General features: G+C 36.2%; 1 protein-coding gene and 1 pseudogene across 1 annotated transcript; both read right to left on the reverse strand.

Annotated features, from left to right (window-relative positions):
* Positions 1-217: 217 nt before the first annotated feature.
* Positions 218-6,605, reverse strand: LOC137717643 (NADPH--cytochrome P450 reductase-like). The gene is made up of 18 exons (XM_068457063.1): positions 6,121-6,605; positions 5,243-5,302; positions 5,067-5,143; positions 4,917-4,974; positions 4,752-4,835; positions 4,639-4,675; positions 4,036-4,105; positions 3,709-3,906; positions 3,476-3,568; positions 2,627-2,852; positions 2,431-2,514; positions 2,182-2,333; positions 1,992-2,088; positions 1,696-1,845; positions 1,532-1,609; positions 1,309-1,431; positions 1,063-1,176; positions 218-703 (listed from the first exon to the last, which is right to left on the reverse strand). Exons 1-18 carry the CDS (start codon positions 6,415-6,417, stop codon positions 623-625), a joined length of 2,079 nt encoding a protein of 692 aa, XP_068313164.1. The 5' UTR covers positions 6,418-6,605; the 3' UTR covers positions 218-622.
* Positions 6,606-11,199: 4,594 nt separating this feature from the next.
* Positions 11,200-14,238, reverse strand: LOC137717234 (protein ECERIFERUM 2-like; annotated as a pseudogene).
* Positions 14,239-23,593: the final 9,355 nt, after the last annotated feature.

A 23,593-nucleotide genomic window follows, 5' to 3' on the forward strand; every position in this document is an offset into this window, starting at 1 on the left:
AAACCATGACTTTGGCTTCTCACATAACTTGGGATTCTTAAAAAGATTTTTGAAACCTTTGAAAAAAAAATGAGGGGACTCGGAAATTAAACTCTGACGAGCCTAATAACGTGATCTTGTAACTAAATAAAATTGCATTAAAGTGAATGGTTGTATGAGCGCCCGCCACAATAAACCAAACTATAGTTTCACTTTTCATCAAATACTAGCAGCAAACTTCAGTTTTATTTTAATTACCATAATTCACTAAAAATTTTCATACAACCACCAAACCAAACTACAGCATTCGTGTATGTGTTTTGACATCTTTGCAACTAGCTAACATGTAGTTCCCTAAAAATTAAATGGCCCCTTCCATCGAAAGAGAGAACTAATCATAGTAACAATAAGGGGAGACCAGCGTCGATCTAATTAACTAAAACCTTTTGGGTAAACCAGGTTTCAGTTCCCAACACTGTTGTCCAAATCTGCTGCTATAAACTTTGAAGGGCAGAGACCTTCCGATGCCCGACGTTGAAGATATATATATATATATATATATATATATATATATATATATATATATATAATACGAATGTTGTTCTGAAAGATGATACAAAAAAGGCAAAGAAGGAAGGCAATATCACCAGACATCTCTAAGGTATCTTCCATCCATCTGAAGTTGTTTCACTCTAGCTTCTGCCTTCGTTGAGTCCACCCTTTCCTGAAATTTTTTTTGCCAGCAATAACTAGTAAACAAACACGATCTAACTCGACAGCAAATAAGACAAGCAATCAACGAGCTCTAGCACCATCTTAAATATTGTTTTTATTCTTTCTTTTGTTTTGGAAAATACCAACTTGGAAGAAATTGGATGACTAACAGTTGGTGAAAGCTTTGCTCCCTCCTAGAATTCTATAGCCGTGTGCACATTCTGTAGCTATTTTATCTGTTTACGGGATTCATGTGTGTACATTCTGTAGCTATTTTATCCATTTACGGGATTTATGTGTGAGTGTGTGTGTGTGTGCGTGCGCCTGAGAGAGAGAGAGTGAGAGAGAGAGAGAGAGAGAGATTGGCACCTGCTCCTGGACAAGGGTATGCAAAGTCCGATGAACGTCTCTAGCCATTCCTTTGGCGTCACCACATACATAAAAGTATCCCCCTTGAGATACTAAGTCCCACGTGTATGCTGCCTGAATATGGATAAATTGGTGCAACCGTTAGGTTTTCTCTCTAATTAAGAGAGACCGCTATCTATCGCTTTATTTAGAAAATGATAATAAAAAATTAAGAGAGACCACTTTGTGCTTCCCACAAATACTTACCTTCTCCATCAGTTTATGTTGAACATACTCCTTTGTTGGTCCCTCACGTGAGAATGCAACAATTAGTTCAGACAACACACCTTCTTCCACAAAGTTATTTAACTCATCTTGATAAATGAAATCCTACAAAAACAAAGATCCAGTATATATTTATCCATCCACCACAAGCACAAAGTATTCCAAAATATCAACAAGTCCAAAAAGGCAACGTAATAATATTTACCATTCTGCGGTTTCTGCAACCAAAGAAGAGAAGTGCAGGCCCTAATTGAGCACCCTCCCTTTTCAGGGCCATCCTTTCCTAAAAAAAGAGAAATTATACTTTATCTCCCTGTTTTTTTCAACAAATAAATTATGAAAACTCAGACTTGTAATGCAATTTTAAACCTGTAGAAATCCTCGGAAAGGTGCGAAGCCTGTACCAGGCCCCACCATGATAATAGGGACTGAAGGATCAGCAGGTAGCTTGAAATTGGATTGCCTAATAAAAATAGGAGCCCAGCTACTGTTATGGCTTTTCTCTAGAGGAACTGCATTCTGATTTTATTCAAAACAGTTCGCTGTTAGATACAAGCAAAGCCTAAGTTGTGCTGTAAGAGTATGGAAGGTTTTGGGATTTCAAAAACCAAAACAATTAGTGATAAGAAGCAGACAAGGGGCTGCATAGTCACAATCGGAACTACCTTCATCCAGAACGAACACACTCCTTTGTGAATTCTGCCAGTTGGCGTTGGACCATAAACTAAAGCACAGGTTACATGAACACGATGGGGTGCAAATCTGTTGGAAGCAACAATACTAGTCAAGTTTCTAAATATCTAATTAATTTATAGAAATAATATGACCTTAGCAAAGATGGTGACGGGAAATCACCTTGGTGAAGATGATATGGAATAGTAACGAGGCTGTAAGCGAGGGGCTACTGCAGCAAAAAACACACCAAGTGGAGGCTTCGCTGATGGGAACTCAGCCATTACCTCAACAAGACTTCTCTGACTTCCAACAATCCATTTTGAGTACTCATCCTGAATGGTGGAAGGATGTGATATGAGTATAGATGAAGTATAAAAACAATATGAAAACAGAACCAAACATTCTAAGACGGTTTGCATGATTGTCAACCTTCCCCTGAGGTGATGATAAAAATTTAAGTCTTTCTGCTTCACTCGGTTCAACGGCATGTGCAGCCAAAGCAAGTAGAGCAGCCTGACAGTATAAATCATTTAAAAGAAATCAATAGTAATATAAACAAGAATAAAACCAACATAAGAAAAAAAGTTAAATGAAAGCCAATCACAACAAAAAACATGAAGATCACCTTCCGAGGTGGGTTCAATAGATCAGCATAACGTGCCAATGCAGTGCGGACTGTGCACGGACCAGGAAACGGAGGCGGTAATGAGCTTCCAAGAGACGTGCCATCATCATTATCAGTATGTATGGAGAATAGCAAATCTAAAGGTTGGCCCAAAAACCTTGCAGCTTCTTCAACTGTTTCATCACAATTATCTGCATAAACACCCACATGGTCTCCAGTTTCATATCTGAAAAACAAAGTAAACAGTTTTGAGCAAGAGGTTGATAATGCCAGCATTAAAAGAGAAAAAAACATCATTTCGATCTATAATAAAAGGGAACTCAAGCAGGAACCCCTTGCTTTTGGGCTCAGACACCAATTAATTTCGGTCACCACAAATTAACTACACAAATGGCAGATTTCTTTCTTTACTGTAATGCAGGAAAAGACAAATGTAAAATCCGTTATCAACGACATACTAACATGAACAACAGCTAAATAAGGAACACAGTATGCATTGGAAAATCATTTTACAAAGAGTTACCCGCACTAAGCCTCTGCTTTTCGTTTGGCAAGTTTGGTGGATAATACTCATGAATATAATTAGTTAATGTAATGATACACCTACAATTGACGAATGTTATTATTCTTATGAATATTTGGAAAGAATACTTTACTAAACGCAAACTCACAAACTATACGAAAGATGCACAAAAATTCCATTTATATGTGAAAAAAATATCAGCCTATCTACACAAACCATTTCTATTTTACATTTGACAGAGATGAAAGCATCAATATCCACCTATCACCAGTCTATAAAAGATTTAAAATAAAATTAAAAAGAAGTGGGTACATATATGAACTTACGTAATACCAGTTCCAGAGATATCAAACTCCAGATGGATGCAAGAGCGGTCAGACTCAGGTTTGTGAAGCTCTCTTTGAACAGCAACATTAACTCTTTAGGAAAGAAATGCAGCAAAAAAATTAGTGAAAGAAAATAAAACTGGATAGAAAAAAGGGGAAAATAAAAGAATAAGCCAATTTTACTAAAATGTAATAATTGCTAGAGAAACAAGGAATGCACAATCTATAAGTACCTGCAAGGATGGTGAATATCGAGAGACGCATTCCCATTAGCCATATTCGACTGACTGTCCTCATAAGAGGTAACAACACTAGGGTCATGAATAACAACTCTATATTCTGGAATTACGGCTGTATATGGAGTAGCCGCAGAATTTGTATCATCTTCATCTCGGAGGAATAGATCCAACTCAGGCCACAATGATTCCCTCCTAAAGAAGAACCCAAACATTACAGTTAACGCAAGCAAAAAAATGTAGTCATACTAATACTTCCCAAAAATTAGATGCTATCTTAAAAGGAGCAATCGAGAAAAGAATGACAACAGGACTACAGCATACCAAGCAGAAAAATCGTCCTCAATGCATTGATCATCATCACCTAAGCCAACGGGAACAAGACGCTTTGCACCTGCATTAACCACAAAGTTGCAAATTCAATAAAAAGTTATCAGATTTGGCGATTGAAATAAGCTACACAGAAAACAATGATATACAAAAACTAAAATGTAAATCAGAAAACCTCAATCTTAATTCCTAACCTGTTCTTCAACAAAATAAGGAGAAGTGCAAACATACCAACTTGGTTCACAGCTAGTAATATAATACTTCGGACTTGTTTGGGACTGCCAATGGGAAGATATGAACATGTAGAAAGTTTTAACAAACATCCAAGTGCTTCCTAGAAAATCACTTGGAAGTGCTATCTACGCTTTTCCACATGCAATCCCAAACAGGCCCTTAATCACAACCAAATACCATACACAAACACATAACTGAATAATACAAAACGAAAAGTGCCAGTCTTTACACAGAATGCTAAATTGAAAATTCCCACTGCGATCTTACACTATGTATGTGATTAATCATACTGAAATGCAAGCGACAAGGTACACAAGTTTTCATTCAATAGCAATGCAAGAGAGAAAGCAAATTTAGTTATACCTTCTTCACTAAGTTGATCATCAACCACTTTTCCTATCTGCTTCAATAAGGATGTCATCAGAAGACGCAATACTACAAAGAATTAATGGAAAAAGACATAGTATTGATTTTACCTTATTGAAATGTTCATATTGTCGGTTACCCAGACCAAAAACACCATATTTTAGATGTTGAAGCCAGCTACCCCTATCTTTTCCCTGAAATAAAACCATGAGATCTAAATGTATTAAATGACAATGAAAATGTCATGGTTGTGTATAAACAATAAAGCTACCAACCTCCGTAAACCATTTGTAAAATCTTGCTGCATTATCAGTTGGCTCCCCATCTCCATAACTACAAAGTAAGGTCAAGTATATTGAACGCACTATTAGCAAGACCATTAAGAATCTAGAAATAACATAAGTATGGGTAAATGTGTATCTTACGTGGCCAACATAAAAAATGCCAAAGTCTCTTTCTTCAGTTTTTCTTCATATGTATCATCATCCTCAGCATAGTCATCCTATTCAACCATAAGCAAATATAACTTATCGTATACTCCATATTATGCAGTTCGTCTAGCAACGATGCAATACAAAAAATCAGTTCCCATCTTACATACCAGGTCGACAACCTTCACAGCAGCTTTCTCATATCTAGCCTTGATCTCCTCAGCCAAAGCCTATGTTCACATTAAAAACATAACAGTTAGAAAGTAAAAAAATTCCTACAAGAACACTATAAACTATTCTGTTATCTATGTTGTAAATTCAGAATCCGTACAGATAACTTTTGGTTATGTGCACTTCTGTACAATTGAGAAATCTATATTAACATATTACCACATTCATGATCCATGGTTTGACTCCCAAATGGCGTCAGAACCCACTCACTTTCTTAGTACAATGAAGCTGTCATGAATTCATCAACTGTACAATTCACTAAGTTGCTCAAACCAAGAACACCTGAAGTGTAAAACTGACGTGCACTATAGCCATGAACATTTCAACCTGCCTTTTTCTCCTATGGTTCAATCTCTAGGGACCTAAAGGTCAACACATTAACAAGTGCACCATTTCATTTCCATTTCTTGCCATGAAAAGCCAAAAGTTCGAATTACCATGGTACTTTTGAAATCATCTACAGAAACTGGCGATCTTGCCTCTAGAGCAAAAATCCAAAGCTGACTCTTCGTCGTAGGCTCGCAGAAGCACGCAAACATATAGAGTTCTAACCAGATCCTAAATAAAAATCTTAACCCGAATCGTTACTTTATGACAAACCACTATTATGTCCACTACTCAGCTGTCCCAATTCAACAACATTTCCCTGAAATCCAATCTTACCATCAAACTCCTATGAAAAACAAACCAACCCAAAATCTAAAATCCCAACAAAGCTCACCCCCTTTGATCACAACCACAAACTATTTGCAAATCATTTGACACGAAAATCTTGGTGTTTAACACAAAGCACATAAATTCAACCAAAATAGTTTACCTTAGCGAAACCCTCAGCTGTACCAGTCTGAGTTCCATAGAAGATCGTGACCCTAGACTTCCCCGCTGCAACATCAAACTCGTCTTCCTCCTCCTTCACCTCAAGCGGCTTGGGCACCACCAGCTGCTTCACCTCCCGGCTCCGATCAGACGATCTCCTCCACACCAGCACCAAAACCCCAATTATCAGTGCAATTGAAGTCGTCGCAATCACCACCACCGTGTCCGTCACCGAACCACCGAACGAAACCCCTAGCACCGACTCCAACGCGCGTACCAAATCCGAATTCGAACTCATCCTGAAATCTCTGTCAGTCAAAGCTCGGAACCCGAATCCCCTGCTCTCACTCAGTTATCCGTGAACTGAATCGCTGGTAATGGTGAAGGAGCTACGGAGTCCTCTCGGGTTCGATCACTTCTATGGCAGCGCAGCGAGGTTGGTAAACGAGATTGTGAGAGAGATTTGACCACAAATTATTCAGCCGGTTTTATATTTATTTTAAATATTAAATATAAAAGAAAATATAGAAACGAGAAAAAAGAGGGCTTTTTGAAACTTCAATTATAGCAGGAAACTTTCATGGGCGTTGATTTTTACGCCTCTTTTGTACTTTTTTTTGTTTTTTTTTTTTTTTGAGCGATCGGACTTTTTGGAGTTGACAAAATCGGAAACCTCTTTAAAACTTTCTATTTTCTACTTTTGGATCCTTTATTTACTTTCTAGTTTCTACTAATTTTTCTTGTTAAATGATAAATTTTGTTAGATTAAATGTTAAATTAGTTATCCACGAAATTTGAATCTATATCATTATGCAATAGCTCAACTCTTTTCTACTACTATAATAAAATGTCACTTGCTTTTGTTGGTTTCTTTCTACTAGTTTCTAGTTTTTTCCTTTATTTATTTATTATTTAATACCTTTTGATTTTATACGGCTTAAAACCAGAGTTTTGATTCATAATTTGACAATAATATATGCTTCATTTTAATATAATTTTTTTATAGTTAAAATGGTTCTTGACATTGACATAAATTCTCACTTTGAATCATAAGATTTGAAATCAATAAAAGTGATCTTAAGTTTGCCTACAGTTAATCATTTTGATTATTTCGTAAAAATATTTGTTATAAAGAACCAAAATGAGCTAAAATAATTTGACAAAAATTGAGAGTACTTTTGTCATTTTCTCTTTTTATTTGACAGAGATTTTTTTTTACATAATGAACAAAATGATTGATGTTAAACAAACTCAAAGATTACTTTTATCAATTTTAAATCTCAATGACCAAATTGAAAAGTTATACCAATCTTATAAACCATTTTAAATACAAAGCATTTTAATATACTTGGTAACTTTTACGAGCATAATTTGTAATGTGTCTGGTGAATAAAATGGAGTGTAACTTAAAAGTAACGGGAGTTAAATTTTTATTATTAATGTAAAGATAAATACCTATTATTAACGTAAAGATAAATACTCGTCAATTAACCCGTGTAATATAAACGGAATACTACAAACGTTTAAGATAAATACTCGTCAATTAACCCATGTAATATAAACGAAATACTACGCGTTTGTTTTAAACGTAATAATTAAGTACTCTACAACAAAAGTTAGAGTGGGATTAAATTATAAATGTGATTTTGCTTCTTTTGACACTACTTCTTTGGAAGTGTCGAAAACATCTTATGACTCAGGTGCCTCTAGTTTTTCGGCTTTTATTGTACCCCTCATTTGCTTTAGGACAATTTTTCTGATGTGGTCACATTTTTTTATATATTGAAAGGAAAAAGAAGATAAAATTAATAACGAAAACAACATAATACACATACGTAAGCACAATTAAAAATAAGGCATTGCTATCTATGCACTCTTTTTAGTTTTTATATATTTTTTTTAATTTTCGGCGGTCGAATCAACTTAAGTGAAAAAAATCAATAGTCAAATTGACAAAAGTGTGTAGGAAAAAAAAATGAATGACACACCCCGACCCAGAAAGTCCACTTGGACCCTGAATCGAGCTGTGCTGGCTTCGTCACCTGGATGCACTATCACATTTTATGGCTTCGTCACCTTCCAGGTGACGGCCAGCACAGCTCGATTCAGGGTCCAAGTGGACTTTCTGGGTCGGGGTGTGTCAATGAATGTATGAACAACACTATTCATTTTATTTTAAAAAACCCGAACTAGTATAAGCATGATTCTTGGTTACTCTCACCTTCCTAACAACTAATTATTTAACTTGTAACGTTACCGCTCTACCAATATATAAGTTGTTTCTAAACTTAGATTTTGCATGCATCTTTGTGAAATTAATTTTTATTTTTTTTGAAATAATTGTGAAATTAATGAAAATAAACTAGAAGCTAAGGGGATGCCACGTGTTTGAGATCCAACCTCTATTTGCATGCCCTTACAACCGGTATTGGGATGTGAGACGTGTAAAATCGTGAACCGGAATAGGTCGGACCAGTTCAGACCGGTTTGGAAAAGTTTGACATTGTTCCAATCAAATTTGGTTCAAAATTTGTTGGTTCGGATCGATTCAGTTTCAAAGTCCAGCATAAGCCCAAGGTTTTGGCTTTAGGCCCAAAATCCAAACAGTAAGTGAAGCCCAATACCCCAAATTATTTACTTGGCGTAGAACTTCAATGAATTTGACCGTTTGCTGGTATTGAATTTATTTTACTTTATGCTATTTGTTTTGACTTCATTGAGGTTTGTAATTGAGGGGTCTCTTTACTTTTTTTTTTTAACAGACAATTGAATCGTTGAAAGGCAATGATGAGTGAGTCCTTCAAATGATCTCTTAAATAAACTCATTTGAGAGATTCCTTAATGGAAAGGCAAACTCTTTATCAGCAATGAATTATTACGCAAAAATTGGCAATCTCAAGTCAACAACGTTCCTCGCTTTGCAAGGGTCAAGGGGAACGTCTATTGTACATAGCTTTACTCTTACTTTGCAAATAGATTGTTTTCACGATTCGAACCTGTGACCTTTTGATCACAAGGGACCAACCTTTCTGTTGCGCATTGAATTATTAGACAATGGTGTTAATTTTGTTTGCTATTTTGCGGATTGTGTTGGATTCTATTGGGGTCTCAATCTGGCAAATGGCTTAACAACACAGATGATGATTTTGTTTTCACTAAATTGTTGCCCAGCTAGGGTCAGTGGCCGTCTTTTGAGTGTGACATGGAATCCTGATGCTAATATGTTATATACTCAGGGACTAGTGCTGGGATGCTAAATTTGGGCACAAAATCTACAGGATTACAGTTGGAGGTGGAGGTTTGCCTAGTAGTGGATCCCCTGAACTCTGTTTGTGGCCGTCACCTTCTCTGAAGGGTGGGAACCTTGTAGATGCAGACTATAGCAGACAGTAGTGGCGAAACCAGGAATTGTTGGGGGGGGGGGGGTGACATTTAAAAGGTTTAAGGTCCTAAAAAATGTGGACATTCGTTCGAGGTCCAAGTATTGGGTTGGCAAGAAGATTATGTGAACTACCCAGAATATTCGTAGGAGAATTTCCACTAACCAAAATATTCAAAATAGCATTTAGACTACTCGAAATATTCGAAAGAGTAATTGAACTACATGATTATGTGGAGGAGAATTTAAGCATCCTTTCTTGTTGTATCATGTCATTACATAACTATATAACGAGTAAAGTTCTAAAAGACGTAAGTGCTGGATGAGCGGCAAACATGACCCAACGCTTAGGTGAGGATCTAGATGAACTAGGTTGTACGTATAAATAAGTGTTTATTTATTATATAGTTATAATATCTAAAAATATTGATTAAAAAACACATAATATATAAAAATACTGACAATTTTATTTGTTATTTGTTGAATTTGATATAAGAGATAAAAATTCAAAGCATTACGAGTTCATAATACAACAAAATATTTTTGAAGCTAGTATGAATTTATAGTTAATTTTAACGTAAATAAGATTGGCAAATACGTAACTTGAAAACTATGTGGGCAAATGAAACAATAACTAAAAAACAAATATAAAAAAGTACATGTAAATAGCAAGTTAGGTGGTGCAAATTGGTTGGACTATAGTTAAAATTGGGTGAATTTTACAAGGACACGTGGGGTGGGATGGGAGTGAGAGAAAGTCTCTTCTTCCTCCATCGTTTTCTTCATTGGAACTTGAACTCCATTTTATAAACTACAAATTACAGATCTCCCTTCCTCCTTTCTTTGGCCTAGGTCTTTGAAAAAAATTAGACAGCTCGCGTGCAGCCTGTGTTACGTAGCAGAAGGGAAACCCAGAAAGCCAGAGCACTAGACGGAATTTCATCACTTTCGACAGGATCAGAGGGGCATAACCACCACTCCTGAGCTTGGTTTCTGGCGAGAGGAGGGGCGGCCGCCCCTCCTCGCACTTATGTAGCTTCGCCCATGGCAAACAGTATTGCCATGCATAATTGTGATTAAGGCGTTTTAATTTCATTTGGAAAAGTAGGTTAAAAACAACTTTTTGTTGCAGTCACATTTAGAATAGGAATGTGATTGTGTAAATCCTAATAGATATGAGAATGTATCTTATATTCCTATTAGGAGTTGATTACCTATTAAATGTTGTAATCCTAAAGGGAAAGGTTTTTACCTATCTACTACTATAAATAAAGGCATAATGGGGTGATACAAACACACCTCACAATTAAATCACTCTCTCTTCTCCCTTAATACCGTCAGCCCCTCTCTCTCTAAACTCTTAGATCTTTCAATCAAATAGGCTTACAACACTTTTAAAATTGTAGTATTTGTTGTGGACTATTTAACTGAAAGGAGAGATCAAGGGTGCGGTGGCAGAGAAAAAAGAGAGAGTTGGGTAATTTCTGTGATGCTTTCATCACTTTTGCCTTTATTTATAGTAACTTACTAGGCTTCCTTGCTTCACAAGTAATACAAACATAAGTAACTTAAAAATGATATTGTGACTTCTTTTCTTTTCTCTTTAACTCCTCTGCATAACATATGTAGAAGTTACAAGTTATCAATTGAAAGCAAAGCAATTTTCTTTCTTCTTTTGCTGATTTAACCAAGCATTAATTCTCAAGCAATACTCCAATTCCTTTGGAGCTAACTTTTGAGCCGTGCAAGTTGATTTTCAGGCAGGACCACACTCAATAATCGACCGACATTATTAGTACTTGCCGGAAGCACCAAAACCAGCCCTTCATCACCAACCCCACTAATACCATAACTTGCATAAACTGGTTTTTGTCCCTTCAATTCAAGCCCATAAATCTCTGCCTCTTCCAAGTTCACGAATGTAAGCTTTGCTCCGTAAGCTATGAAGTCCGAATTACTGCCGCCCTCCTCCCTCCTTGCCGTCTCCTCAATTGCACCATTCTCTTCTGCCCTTTTTTTCACAATCAGCTCTACCAAATCTGACGCTTCAGCTTCCGCAACCAAGAAATCTGCCGCAACCGTGCTCCACACTATGTCATTACTCAGAACTCCAAATTCCCCTTTATGCACATTTTTCGTACCAAATTCCCTCATATAAGGGCAGAGAGAACTTCAAAAGCCGAGGAGACTTTGGCTGATTGGTTGCTTGGAGGACAAGAAATGTTGGAGACCAAATGATCAAGCTTCTCAGCAAAAACATGAAAAATGTGTTTTCTCATCCTTTACTTGTTAGGTGTCACTAGGGATGGGTAAAATACCCTTGGTTATGGGTAACCGCGGTTACCCGTCCATTTAAACTTTACGGTTATGGTTATGGGTAACCATTTAGATAAATAAATGGTTATGGGTATAACTGTTTACCCATGAAATGTAAATGGATGATTATGGGTATTAACCGCGGTTATAAACGGGTAACCGTTTACCCATTTATTTTATATATGTAATGTTGAATATTTTAAAAATAAAATTATATATATGTGTATATATATATATATATATATATATATATGCGGCTGTTTGACGGGGGATGGGAAGTTGTGTTATTAACTCAACAATCACATCTCTTCAATTTGAATGTTGCATCTTTTGATTGTTGCCAAAAGATATGATTCACGGTCAACAAGTGTAATCCTTCTCCTAACCATGTTCTCTATCGGACAAAACTTAAATCAATGCTATTGACTATAGTGCATGGTTTATATAGCTAATTATAATATAATGTAGCTCATTATATATATATATACATATATATATTATGTTAATACTTTACATTATGGGTAAAATAACCCAAGAATACCATCTTCTAAAGAGTTTTTGTAACCCAGGAATACTTAGCAAATATTATATTACCTTCATTGGTAACAGTAAAAAATATCGTCCGTAAACTATTATTTCAATTATTGGAATGACATACGAACTTAAAAAATTAAAATATGGAAATGTACGATGAATGTTACCTGTAACGGTGTTTAATTGTCAAAAAAAAGAAAACAAAATTATGACAATTTTTTTTTAATTTTCAAGTTTTAAAAAACATGTAGACGGGTGAAAAAGGGGTAATGGTAAAAAAAAAAAAAAAAAGATAAACGGGTTAAAAAGGGTAAATGGGTAAACGGGTATTAAACGGTTACGGTTAAATGGGTATGGTTAACCGTTTGTAAACAGTTATGCGGCTATGAACATAAACATTTATGGGTAAATAACCGCGGTTACCCGCCCGCCATAAATGTTGCCCATCCCTGTGTCACCCAGAAATCACCAACTGGATCTACCCTTTTCACAGAAAAAGGTGTTTCGGGTACTGAAGAAAGTGATGGGGATTCAGGTTTTCCGGGAAGTGGCACGTGAAGGAGCTTCCACGGCACTTGACCTGCGATGATCTTCCCCCACATGTTCATGAAGGCTGAGGCAGAAAATGCATCTCCAAGGACGTTGGCCCAGCTGAGTCCCACTGCCATTCCTCCACATTTTAAACCAAGTGAACTGCTTGCAAATTACCACATGGAAAACCAACCATGTCAATATATGCAAGAGAACTAATTCCAACCGATTGTCATATGTCATTTTCTCGCACTTACTCGTCACATGTCATGTACGCAACAAGATGATTATGAAAAGAAGATACGTATTAATTATTTTACTTATACGATGTTGTGATTGTAGAAAGATGACACAATGTCACCGGAATCTACGGAGTGTTATGATCTTTTTTTCCTGTGTCCTATTACTTTCTACCAATTGCGAGCAAAAGGAGGCTACTGTAATTGTGTATTGGATGAATGAGAGATTCTCTCCCTCTAGTTGCCAACTCAATCAATTGATCCTTCGAACTTCACAGTGAAATAGAAATAAAATATCTAGAAATTTAGAAAATACACTTGACTACAATACTTACATGTATCTAATACAATCACTATATTCACAAGAATTATATCTGACCGTCAGATGATGGTTACAGTGATGAATACATATAAGTATTGTAGTCAATTCTTTTTAATTTTTTTATTGGATTTACATAGAGAATGCTATTCAAACAAAAATGAAACTTAAAAAAGAAGCAATTAATTGAAGTGGTGAGCTGAAATAAGAAGAAGAAAAATATAGAGTGAAAGCGAACTTTCAACTTCCCAATTGGTAAACTTGTGAAGTTTTCTTCAAAGATGGCTTTGCCTTGTCTTTCCCAAAAAAGATGGTTTGCTATTTAAAATAAAACAAGTACATATATAGGTATTACCTGTAAAAAGACCAAAGGAGAGTAACCAAGATCAGGACCAAGGGCTTGATTATAAGCAAGACCATCAAAAAGAAGAGTCCTCCATGGCCCTGGCAAACCATTCATCAACCGTTTCTTCATAATGTGCTTCTACAATTCTTACACCGCTGTCGTTACACTTGATGAACGGCCTGCCAGTTTCGGATCTCCGGAACCTCCCGGAGGCAGTGAAGTAGAGCTGCAGGAGCTGGAACATAGGTTTCTTCAAGTCATAAATTGTTAGCCCCTCAACTGCCTCACTCTTGAAGAAGTAGACCCCTTTGATGTAGTGAAGCTTCATGGCCAAGTCTTTGTTGGTGACCTCATGGACCCTGTTTTCATCACCTGTCCTTGTAGCTGGAACAACCGTTGACAGCCTCAAGCTGGTTGATGACACCATTTTGCAAGAACAAAGTGGACTAGTCTAATGAAACTAGCTCCTTGAGAAGGAACATCACCATATATCAAGAAAAACCCCAGTGAATATCTTTTCAGTATCCCTTTCAATCTCAATCAAGAACAATATATATATATATATATATATATATATATATATATATATCTATATATTGGTACCCGCTTTTAATGTCAACTAAATTTGCAGCTAGATATGCTTTACCGTATTTTACTGTATAAATTTCATGCATATTCGGAACCGTTTGATTTTTTACTCATTATTTGATGTTCATCCTTACCAAGAACTTATTCGAATCGATGATCGTTTAGTCATTAAAATATATCAAATAAATAAATAAATAGTTTATCATGAATATGTTACTTTATGAATGCTTTCATAATGATTTGTTCCATACATTTGAATGCATAAAAAAAAGTCTGATTAAAATAATTTTTTGTAGGGTTGGTCTTCATATGAGGATTAAAAAATTGAACGACTCCACTATATAAAACTTATACAATGAAAATACATTATTTATAGCAAGTGAGATTTGTGCCTTCCCTAATGAGGGATGCAAGTATTGTCATTCGTTAATTCACTCAAGGAAACGATTTTTACGCACTATTTACTTTTATCTTACATTCTTGTTTTTTTTTATCTCTTAATAAACTTTAATCTAAATACTAAAAATACACCAGCTATACAAATAGAGAAAAACGGTTTGTGAAAATCAACTCCCTCTTTAATTATATTGTTTTTATATTTATTATATGACTCCTACTGGACGAAATTTTCCATTTTCCTCCTTTGAACTTGAAACTGGCCTCACTTCGATTTCATCTTGTGTCCCATATTACCCCAATTTGTTAAGTTTGTCAAAAAAATCGTCAACTTCGCTGAAGCGCTTATATATGCATCAATTTACCATCAACATTCTAAAATTCTACAATCGTTGATTTTTGGTTCAAGCAGTTGATAATTGATACTCTTTTTCCTTGGACCATATTGTTAATGTACGATTCCATCATCAAAAGAAATATCATTACCTAGGAGAGATTTTTTAGTGTGTTCAGGACACGGTGGGGCGCTACATCACATTATTATACAACCGGAAAGAAATTTTTTTTTTTCAAGTGTCACTCCAACCATATAATGACATGTTGTATTATGTTCCGTATTCCAAACACACTAAAAAATTTATCCATATATACGTAGCTCCTAAAAACAAACCAGAAAATAAAAGAAAACCAAAAACACAAAAAAGCACAAAGAAGTTGCCGCCTAATAATGTAGTTGGAAGTTGGGAGTTGCCTCCTAATTAACCAAGTTAAGAAGCTGGAAGTTGGGACCTGGGCCATCTACAACTTGAGTTGTTTTTGTTTCTCGACGTGCTCACACAGTTAAGAACTTGCATGCCTCGTATAGGATAATACGTACACTGCAAGAAAAAGGACTTCTATATATTGAAAAATGATAAGTTTACAGAGTGTATATATATACTAGGCTTGCTTTACACACTTGTGCTGACAGATTCTAACTATCTAATCAATTATTGACAGTTATAAACAATCTAACAAATTACACAGCAAGCTAAGATTTATCTTTCACACTTTGATCCTTAATGTGCCCCCTCAAACTGAACTGAGGTACCCGAAGAGAAAGTTTGCTTCTGAGAAAGAGAAATCTTGGTTTTAGCAAGGATTTTGTACATACATTTGCAATTTGATCCTGAGAGCAGATAAAATGCACAGAAATAGCTTTGGGAAGAACTTGTTTTCGGATATAATGATAATCAATTTCAACATGCTTCGTTCTTACATGAAAAACTGGATTTTTAGCTAAGAAAATTGTAGAGATGTTATCACACCATAGTTGGGAGAGGAGCTGGGAGAATTAAACTAATATCAACTAACAACTTACAAATCTAGGTGATTTCTGTAGTTGTGTTGGCCAATGATCAGTACTCAGCTTCTGTAGAAAATCTAGCCATTGTTGGTTGCTTTTTAGCACTCTAACTGATGAGAGAATCACCCAAGTATATATAGAAACCACTAGTACTTCTTCTGTCAACAGAACACCCTGCCCAATCAGCATCAGAATAAGCATGAATACTAAGAGATTTAGCACATTTAGGAAACCAAAAACCTAAATCAAGAGAACCCTTGAGATATCGCATGATCATTTTGACTGCTTGAAGATGTGATTGTCTCGAACTATGCATAAATTGACACACAAGGTTTACTGCAAATGAAAGATCAAGCCAAGTCTTAGTCAAGTATTACAAACATCCAACTAAAGCTCTATACTCAGTAGGATCAGAGAGTAATAGAGAAAAATGATCTAAATTAGAGGTACTCAAGGTGTGGCAGATGGCTTATCACCATCCATCTTAGCTTTCTGCAAAAAATCAAGTATATACTTTGTTTAAGACAGAAAAATCCTTTTGGAAGACCTCTTGACTTCAAGTCCAAGAAAATAATGAAAGAGACCAAGATCTTTGATATGAAACAAGGAACTGAGATGAGTAATAGTAGCTTGACAAGCTTGAGAAGAGGGCCCTGTCATTAATATATCATTAACATACGCCAACACAGACACTAATGCAGGATCCTTTTTAATAAACAATGAGTGATCATTTTTAGAACCAATGAAACCCATAGAATTTAAAACACTTTGCAGCTTGTCATACCAAGCTCTTGAAGCTTGTTTCAATTAATATAGAGACTTTTGTAAGTGACACACATGAGTTGGTTTAGTTGGATCTTCAAAACTTGAAGCTTGCTTCATGAAAACATCTTCAGAAAGAGTACCATGGAGAAAAGCATTACTAACATCAAGTTGGCTTAAAAACCAATCAAACTGAACTGCCATGGTCAACAGAAGCCGAATGGTAACAGGCTTTCCAACTCGGCTGAAAGCATCTGTGTAATCCAAACCTTCTTGTTGGTGAAACCCCTTGGCCACTAATCGAGATTTATAACGATCTATGGAACCATCAACCTTCATTTTTACTCAAAATACCCATTTGCAGCCCACAACATAATAGCATTGAATTCTTTTTGCATAGCTTATCGCCACTATGGTGGTTTGGAAGCTTGAAGATAGGTAGAGGGTAAGTAATCTGGGGAGACATGTGAAAGTAAAAGATGTTTAGTGGAAAGAAGGGCTTTGGGTTTATAAATCCCTGCTTTGGATCTAGTTTGCATGGGATGAGTGTTTGATAGAGGTTTGGATATAATAGGCTGAGTGGATGATGAATTGATAGTGGTATATGATGGTGGAGGTGAAGGACTATGGGATGACAAGGGTGAAGGTATGGCAGAAAGAGATGGAAGGGAAATGGAGCGTGTAGGTGAGAAACATGTAATTGAGGAAAAATGAGGGTAGTAGGAATAGTAGGTGGGGATACTGATGTTGAACTATGAGGAGAGGATGAATCTGGAACTTTGGAATGAAAGAGAAATGTAAACTAATCAAATTGGACATGTCTAGGGATGTAGACTTTCTTAGTATGCAAGTCAAGACATCTATAGCTTTTATGATTAAGGCTAAAACTAATGAAGACACAAGCTTTACTTTTAGGCTCCAATTTAGATGAAGTATATGGTTTTAATCAGGGAAAACAACTGCAACCAAAGACTTTAAGTGAAGTATAATCTAGGGGCTTTTTAAATAGTACCTCCCAAGGTGAAGAATGATGCACAGAAGGCAATCTATTAATGAGATAAATGGCTGTGGAGAAAGCCTCAACCCAGTATACATGTGGAACCAAGGAAGCAACTAAAAGGTTCGGGCAGTTTCAACTAAATGCCTATGTTTGCGCTCAACACACCCATTTTGTTCTAGGGTGTGAGGGCAACTCAATTGATAACGAATACCATTATCCTAAAGATAAGAAATGAACACAGAACTGAGATATTCTCCATTAGAGTCAGATCGAAGTGTAACAATTTTATTTCCCAACAAATTTTCAACGAGAAGCTTGAAATGTACAAATGTAGGAAACACTTTAGATTGACACTTGAGAGGAAAGAACCAAGTGTACTTAGTGAGATCATTAACAAAGATGATGTAGTACCTATATCCTGTAACAGAAAGAACTGGTGAAGGTCCCCACACATCTGTATGCAATAGTTCCAAGGGTTTACAAGTAGTACTAGTTACAGACCCAAAAGAGAATTTAGAACTCTTGCCTAGAGCACAATTAGAATAGAAAGACTTGGTTATACTAGTAGATATAGGAATGTTAGATGTTGAAGATAACTTATTCAACACTTTGACAGAGAGATGTCCCAAGCGTTGGTGCTAAACATCTTGAGTGCATTGATAAATGCAGCAAACACATGTTGATTTCCAGTTAAGAGGATAAAAGCCATTCCTCACAGGACCTTTAAAAAGTATCCACTCTAAAGAAAGATCTTTCATAGTAAAGTGAAATGGATAAAGGTAAATAGAGCACCAATTATCAACGGTATACTGATTTGCAAAGAGTAAATCTTATTTCAAATCAGGAGGATGCAATACATTATTGAGATTAAATGTATGAGCATGTGTATGAATTTTAGAAGAGCCAAAATTAAGTATAGGCAAACCTTTGCCGTCACCAATATAAACTTGTTCTGGACCACTGTATGCCTTTGGATTTTAGAGATTGGCATATGAATTTGTCATGTGAGAACTAGCACCTAAATCAAGTATCCAAGTAGGAGAGCTAGATTGAGAAGACTTGGCACTTGCACACATAGCAAACTGAGAGGATTTGATGCCAAAATTAGGATTCATGCGCTGAGGACAATGAATTGCTTCATGATTATATTCTCGACAGAGTTGATAGTAAATCCTTTGTCCATAGCGGCCTCCACGATTGTAGGTTTGGCGTAGATTGGTTGGACGAGTGTAATTCTGGCGCTGATTATTAAATTGATAATTGGAGAAATGTCGATCCATTCCACGAGATTGAAATTGCCTAGGGTTAGAAAAAGCATGATCCATTCCACGCCCTTGGTGTGAGTTGACATTGTTGAAGTTCTAAGCAACAAACGCCTAAGAATTAAGGTTTTGCAATGGTGTAGGTAGAAGACTAGGAGAATATGATCCAGAAGTCGAATGAAATGCCTAAAAAGAAGATGAAGGCATTGATTTCTTTCGATTTTCCAATTGAATTTCTTTGCTTGCTCAGCAACAATCCATAAAGCTTATCAAAAGTCATAGACAAAATTGAATCGCATCAATGAAGGAACCAAATTTAGGAGGAAGACCGTGAAGAGTCACCTAAATCAACTCATAATCCTCAACTGGAGCACCGACATTCACAAGAGCATCATCAATTTCTTCAATTTATTGAAGATAAATTGCAGCAGGATAATCACTTTTTGTAATATTGCGAAGTCGAGAACAAAGTTCATGAATGTGAGATTGAGAAGTGGCTGCAAGACGCGATTCAAGCTTGGACCAAAGATCACAAGCAGATGTGACTCCTACCGTGTATGAAATCAGTGACTCAGAGATAGTAGAATTGATCCAAATGAGAATGTTTTGATCATTCTCAAACTAGGCGATATACTATGGATTCAGTGTAGTTGTGCAATTGCTGGCAAAATCACGAAGAAACTTCGGGGGAGAGCAGCCATGGATCTATCAATAATTCCAGTGAGATTGTACCGATGAAAGATCAGAGCAAAGAGAGCGCTCCCAGTGAGGTAATTTATTGTAGTAAGCTTGATTGGAACAAGCGATATAATATTTTGGAATCGTGATAGATGTGATCGAAGAAGTGTTAGATGAATTAGGGCACAAAACCTCAATAGGGAGGGGATGAACTTGAGAACCATAATCGGAGGACGAAGAAGGTTGAGCTGCCATAGTTAGGGGTTTGAGAAGAAAAGCAGAGGAAGAGAGAAAGAAAAGGGATCGGGAGAAGGTCGTTAGATAGAGGCGATTGATACCATAATGGGAAAAGTATTTGCCATTGATTGAAAAATGATAAGTTTATAGAGTGTATATATATACTAGGCTTGCTGCACACACTTTTGCTAACAGATTCTAACTATCTAACCAACTATTGACAGTTATAACCAATCTAACAAATTACACAGCAAGCTAAGATTTATCTTTCACACTTTGAGCCTTAATATATATATATATATATATATATATATATATATATATATATACTATATAAAAGAAAAGACACACTCATAGATCATGTCATCGAGTTAAACCTGTTCGAAATAGAATAGTTGAAGTCCCCAATAATAATCACACCTAAGCCATAATATTAGGACCCATTAGTAAAACTCCACTAAAACAATTAAATTTGGGAAAACGGAGTGAAATTTTGGAATCAAGGCGTCAAAATACGCTAAGGAGGGTCCCAGGCAAATTTTGTAAAAAGTCAACGAGAAGATTGACGGTCAACCCAAAAAAGTCAACCAAGACGCCCTGGTGGTCAACTACATTAAAACTTTGGAATTTCACTAAATGGATGTCAAAAACGGACTTGGGGGGGAGGGTTCCCGAGAATATTCCGAAAAATCAACCCAAGGAATATTCTAAATAATATTCTAAGAATATTCTGAGCCCATTTTGGAACTGGGCTGGGCTGAAACATCAGCCCAAAGGTTTGGGCCAAGGACTTTGGACCGGGTTTTGGGCCTATGGCACTAACATGGGGTCCTGCCGTTGTTGGATTTGGCCGAAAAAGAGCTCAAAGTTGCCTGATTTCTGCCAGAATCTGGGGTGATTTCCTCCCGAACTGATCTGCACTAAACTTCGACATTTCTCACAAATAACCCAAGAAACATGAACAAAATTGTGATTTACAAAGATTTTTGTTGATTTCAAAGCTTACCTTAGTCAAAATTGTCAAAATCTGTCGTTGGTTCGTTGGAGGAAACACAACATAGTGACCTCTGTCGTTGTTGAGGTTCTAATGATTTGGTATGGGTTTAAGACATAGGAAAAGGTGACGATGGTGGCGCTGGTTCACGAGAAAGGATGAGACTTGACGTCGGAGTTGGCAGAGAAAGGTGGTAGTCGACTTCTTTGTATTTGCAGGGAGAGATTAGAGAGAGAGAGTCAGGAGAGTGAGAGAGTGTCCAAGGGTGGAGGAGAAGATGCCACGGGGCAAGAAAGTAGAGGAGAGTTTATGTGGGTGTGGGCCCTACTGCCAGAAACATTTATAAAATAATAAAATATCCTCTCAAAAAAATATTAAAGTAGTAAGTTACCCATAAATTCAAATTACAAAAATGCTTTCAAGTTTCGTAGTTCCGTAAATCCTCTGTTGTAACTCCAATTTTGATCCGCTTGCGCCTATGCATTCATGTCGTCGAGCACTTCGAGAATATGGTAAATTAATAGCCCATACGCGTCATGAAATGATGGTCAACGAAAGTCAACGCTATTGCCTCTAGAGGCATGTTCGTCAATTCACACTTTAAAATTTAAAAAATCGTAGAACTAGGGACAGGTTGTCACATATATAAAGGGTGCATCCCGAAATAGTTAAACATCTAACATACCGGAGCTTTTGTGGAAAATTTCAGATTTGAAACGGACTTTGTGTTCGAAAGAGAGAAATAAGGGTATATGTTTGGGGAAAGGGATCCTCTCCGGATCCATTCTACCAAAGCCTACCAATCAACAAATTCGGACCATTGAAATTTGATCTAATGACTAAAAACAGGGGCTCCTTTAAATAGTTATAATAACTTTAGCTGTTTGATCAAAATTAAAGGTCCCGAATTTGTTGATTGGTAGGATTTGGTGGAAAGGATCCGGAGAGGATCCCTTTCCTATGTTTGGAATTTTGAAAAATTCATTAATAAACACTGTTCACCCACATCTTGAAAAATAAAAGCTAGTTGGCAGGCAAGAAAGTGAGAGAAAATTTTACCCGAATGATCAAGGGTCGTGAGTAGACCTAGCATTTTAGAAATGACTCATTAACCTAACCCGACCCACTCGTTAAATTAGTATTTGAGTGGAAGCTTAATGGGTTGTATCGCTAATGGGTGAACTCGTTAAATAATAGGTCATTTTGGGTCAACCTGCCAGACCTGTTAACACCCGTTATTTGAGGGTGTTTGTGCTTAGCAATAACAAAACCTTTTGTTGACTCTCGTTTCGCACTATGCGACTCACTCTCTGCTTCTGGCTTTGTACCCTCAAGTCCTTTGTTTTTGGATCCTTTGGCTCTCTACCCTCTCATGCCTTGCTTCTGGGCTTCTGGCTCCTTCTCGCCTTCTACTCTCTCTGCTTTACCCTTGATTATACAGTACTACAAATCTTCCATCTCAGCCTCTATACTTGATTAATAGAGAAATGAGTACTTTCTTTACATGTTTATCCAATCAATGTTCTTCTATGATCTTCCTGTAGATACCATTTCAGAGTTTTGGAGTTTTGGGTTTTCTTCCATGGCATCGAATTCATTCATGTTTGTCATTAGTTCAATCATGAACTAAATTCTTTTGCCAGGGCTACGGTGTACTCTTATCATGAACATATAATTCTCGTTTTTTATATTAATCTCAGTTATTTTCCATGTTGAGTAATTTTTATTGTGCTTTGTTGTTATCAAATAACTTGTCCATTATTTGTATGAAGAACTAAATTGCGACTGATAGGTTGAGTTTAGTATATTGATTATCATAACAGTTACCATGAATTCAAAGCTGAGTAAACATACTGGTTACGATTTATGTAGTTTTGTATAATTATTCATTGAGCATAAAGGGTTTCGATTATCTATATGTGGCTAGACATAGCATGGCTAGATAGTTAGAAACACGGTTAGTATATTCTGACAGGAAATATTGACGAATCAAGGGATAACTGCTAGCAACATGAGAATAATTTGATGTTAACATGAAGAACATGGTTAGATGGGATTGAGAATGAGGAACCTAATGTTCTAGTGTTTCCATACACTAATCTTTTATAATTCATTCACTTTTTCTTTGTCTTTGATCAATTGTTATTTTTATTTGTGTTTCGTTCCTTTGCATAATTTAATTTGTCACCGTAAGTCTTCTTTTATTTAACTTTAGTTTGAAGTTAATCACAATAGTAATTTTAGGTTAACCTGATTCTTGTTAGAACGACACTTTACTTATCATTATATTACTTGGACAATATTGTACACTTGCAATTATCACAACACAACCCATTTATTTCCACTTGATGCTTTAGGTTTTCATGTTAATTTACAAACAATATTAGAAAATTAGAAGTCGAGTATAATAATCATTGTTATAAGTAGAGAGTTATAGTAATAACATAAGTAGAGAGTAATTGTTACACTAGTGCGATGAATTAAGTGAACGGTCGCGCGAAAATAGCTTTAAAAAAAAATTAAAAAAAAACCTGTTAAACGAAGAATC

This window comes from Pyrus communis, chromosome 15, assembly GCF_963583255.1.
Source record: "Pyrus communis chromosome 15, drPyrComm1.1, whole genome shotgun sequence".
NCBI lineage: Eukaryota > Viridiplantae > Streptophyta > Magnoliopsida > Rosales > Rosaceae > Pyrus > Pyrus communis.

Coding starts and splice junctions, on each gene's coding strand:
- LOC137717643 (XM_068457063.1), bottom strand. CDS start 6,417: ATGAGTTCGAATTCGGATTTGGTACGCGCGTTGGAGTCGGTGCTAGGG. Junction 3,907..4,035: donor GAGGACGATTTTTCTGCTTG/GTATGCTGTAGT, acceptor GTTCTTCTTTAG/GAGGGAATCATTGTGGCCTG. Junction 1,846..1,991: donor TGTGTTCGTTCTGGATGAAG/GTAGTTCCGATT, acceptor GAATAAAATCAG/AATGCAGTTCCTCTAGAGAA.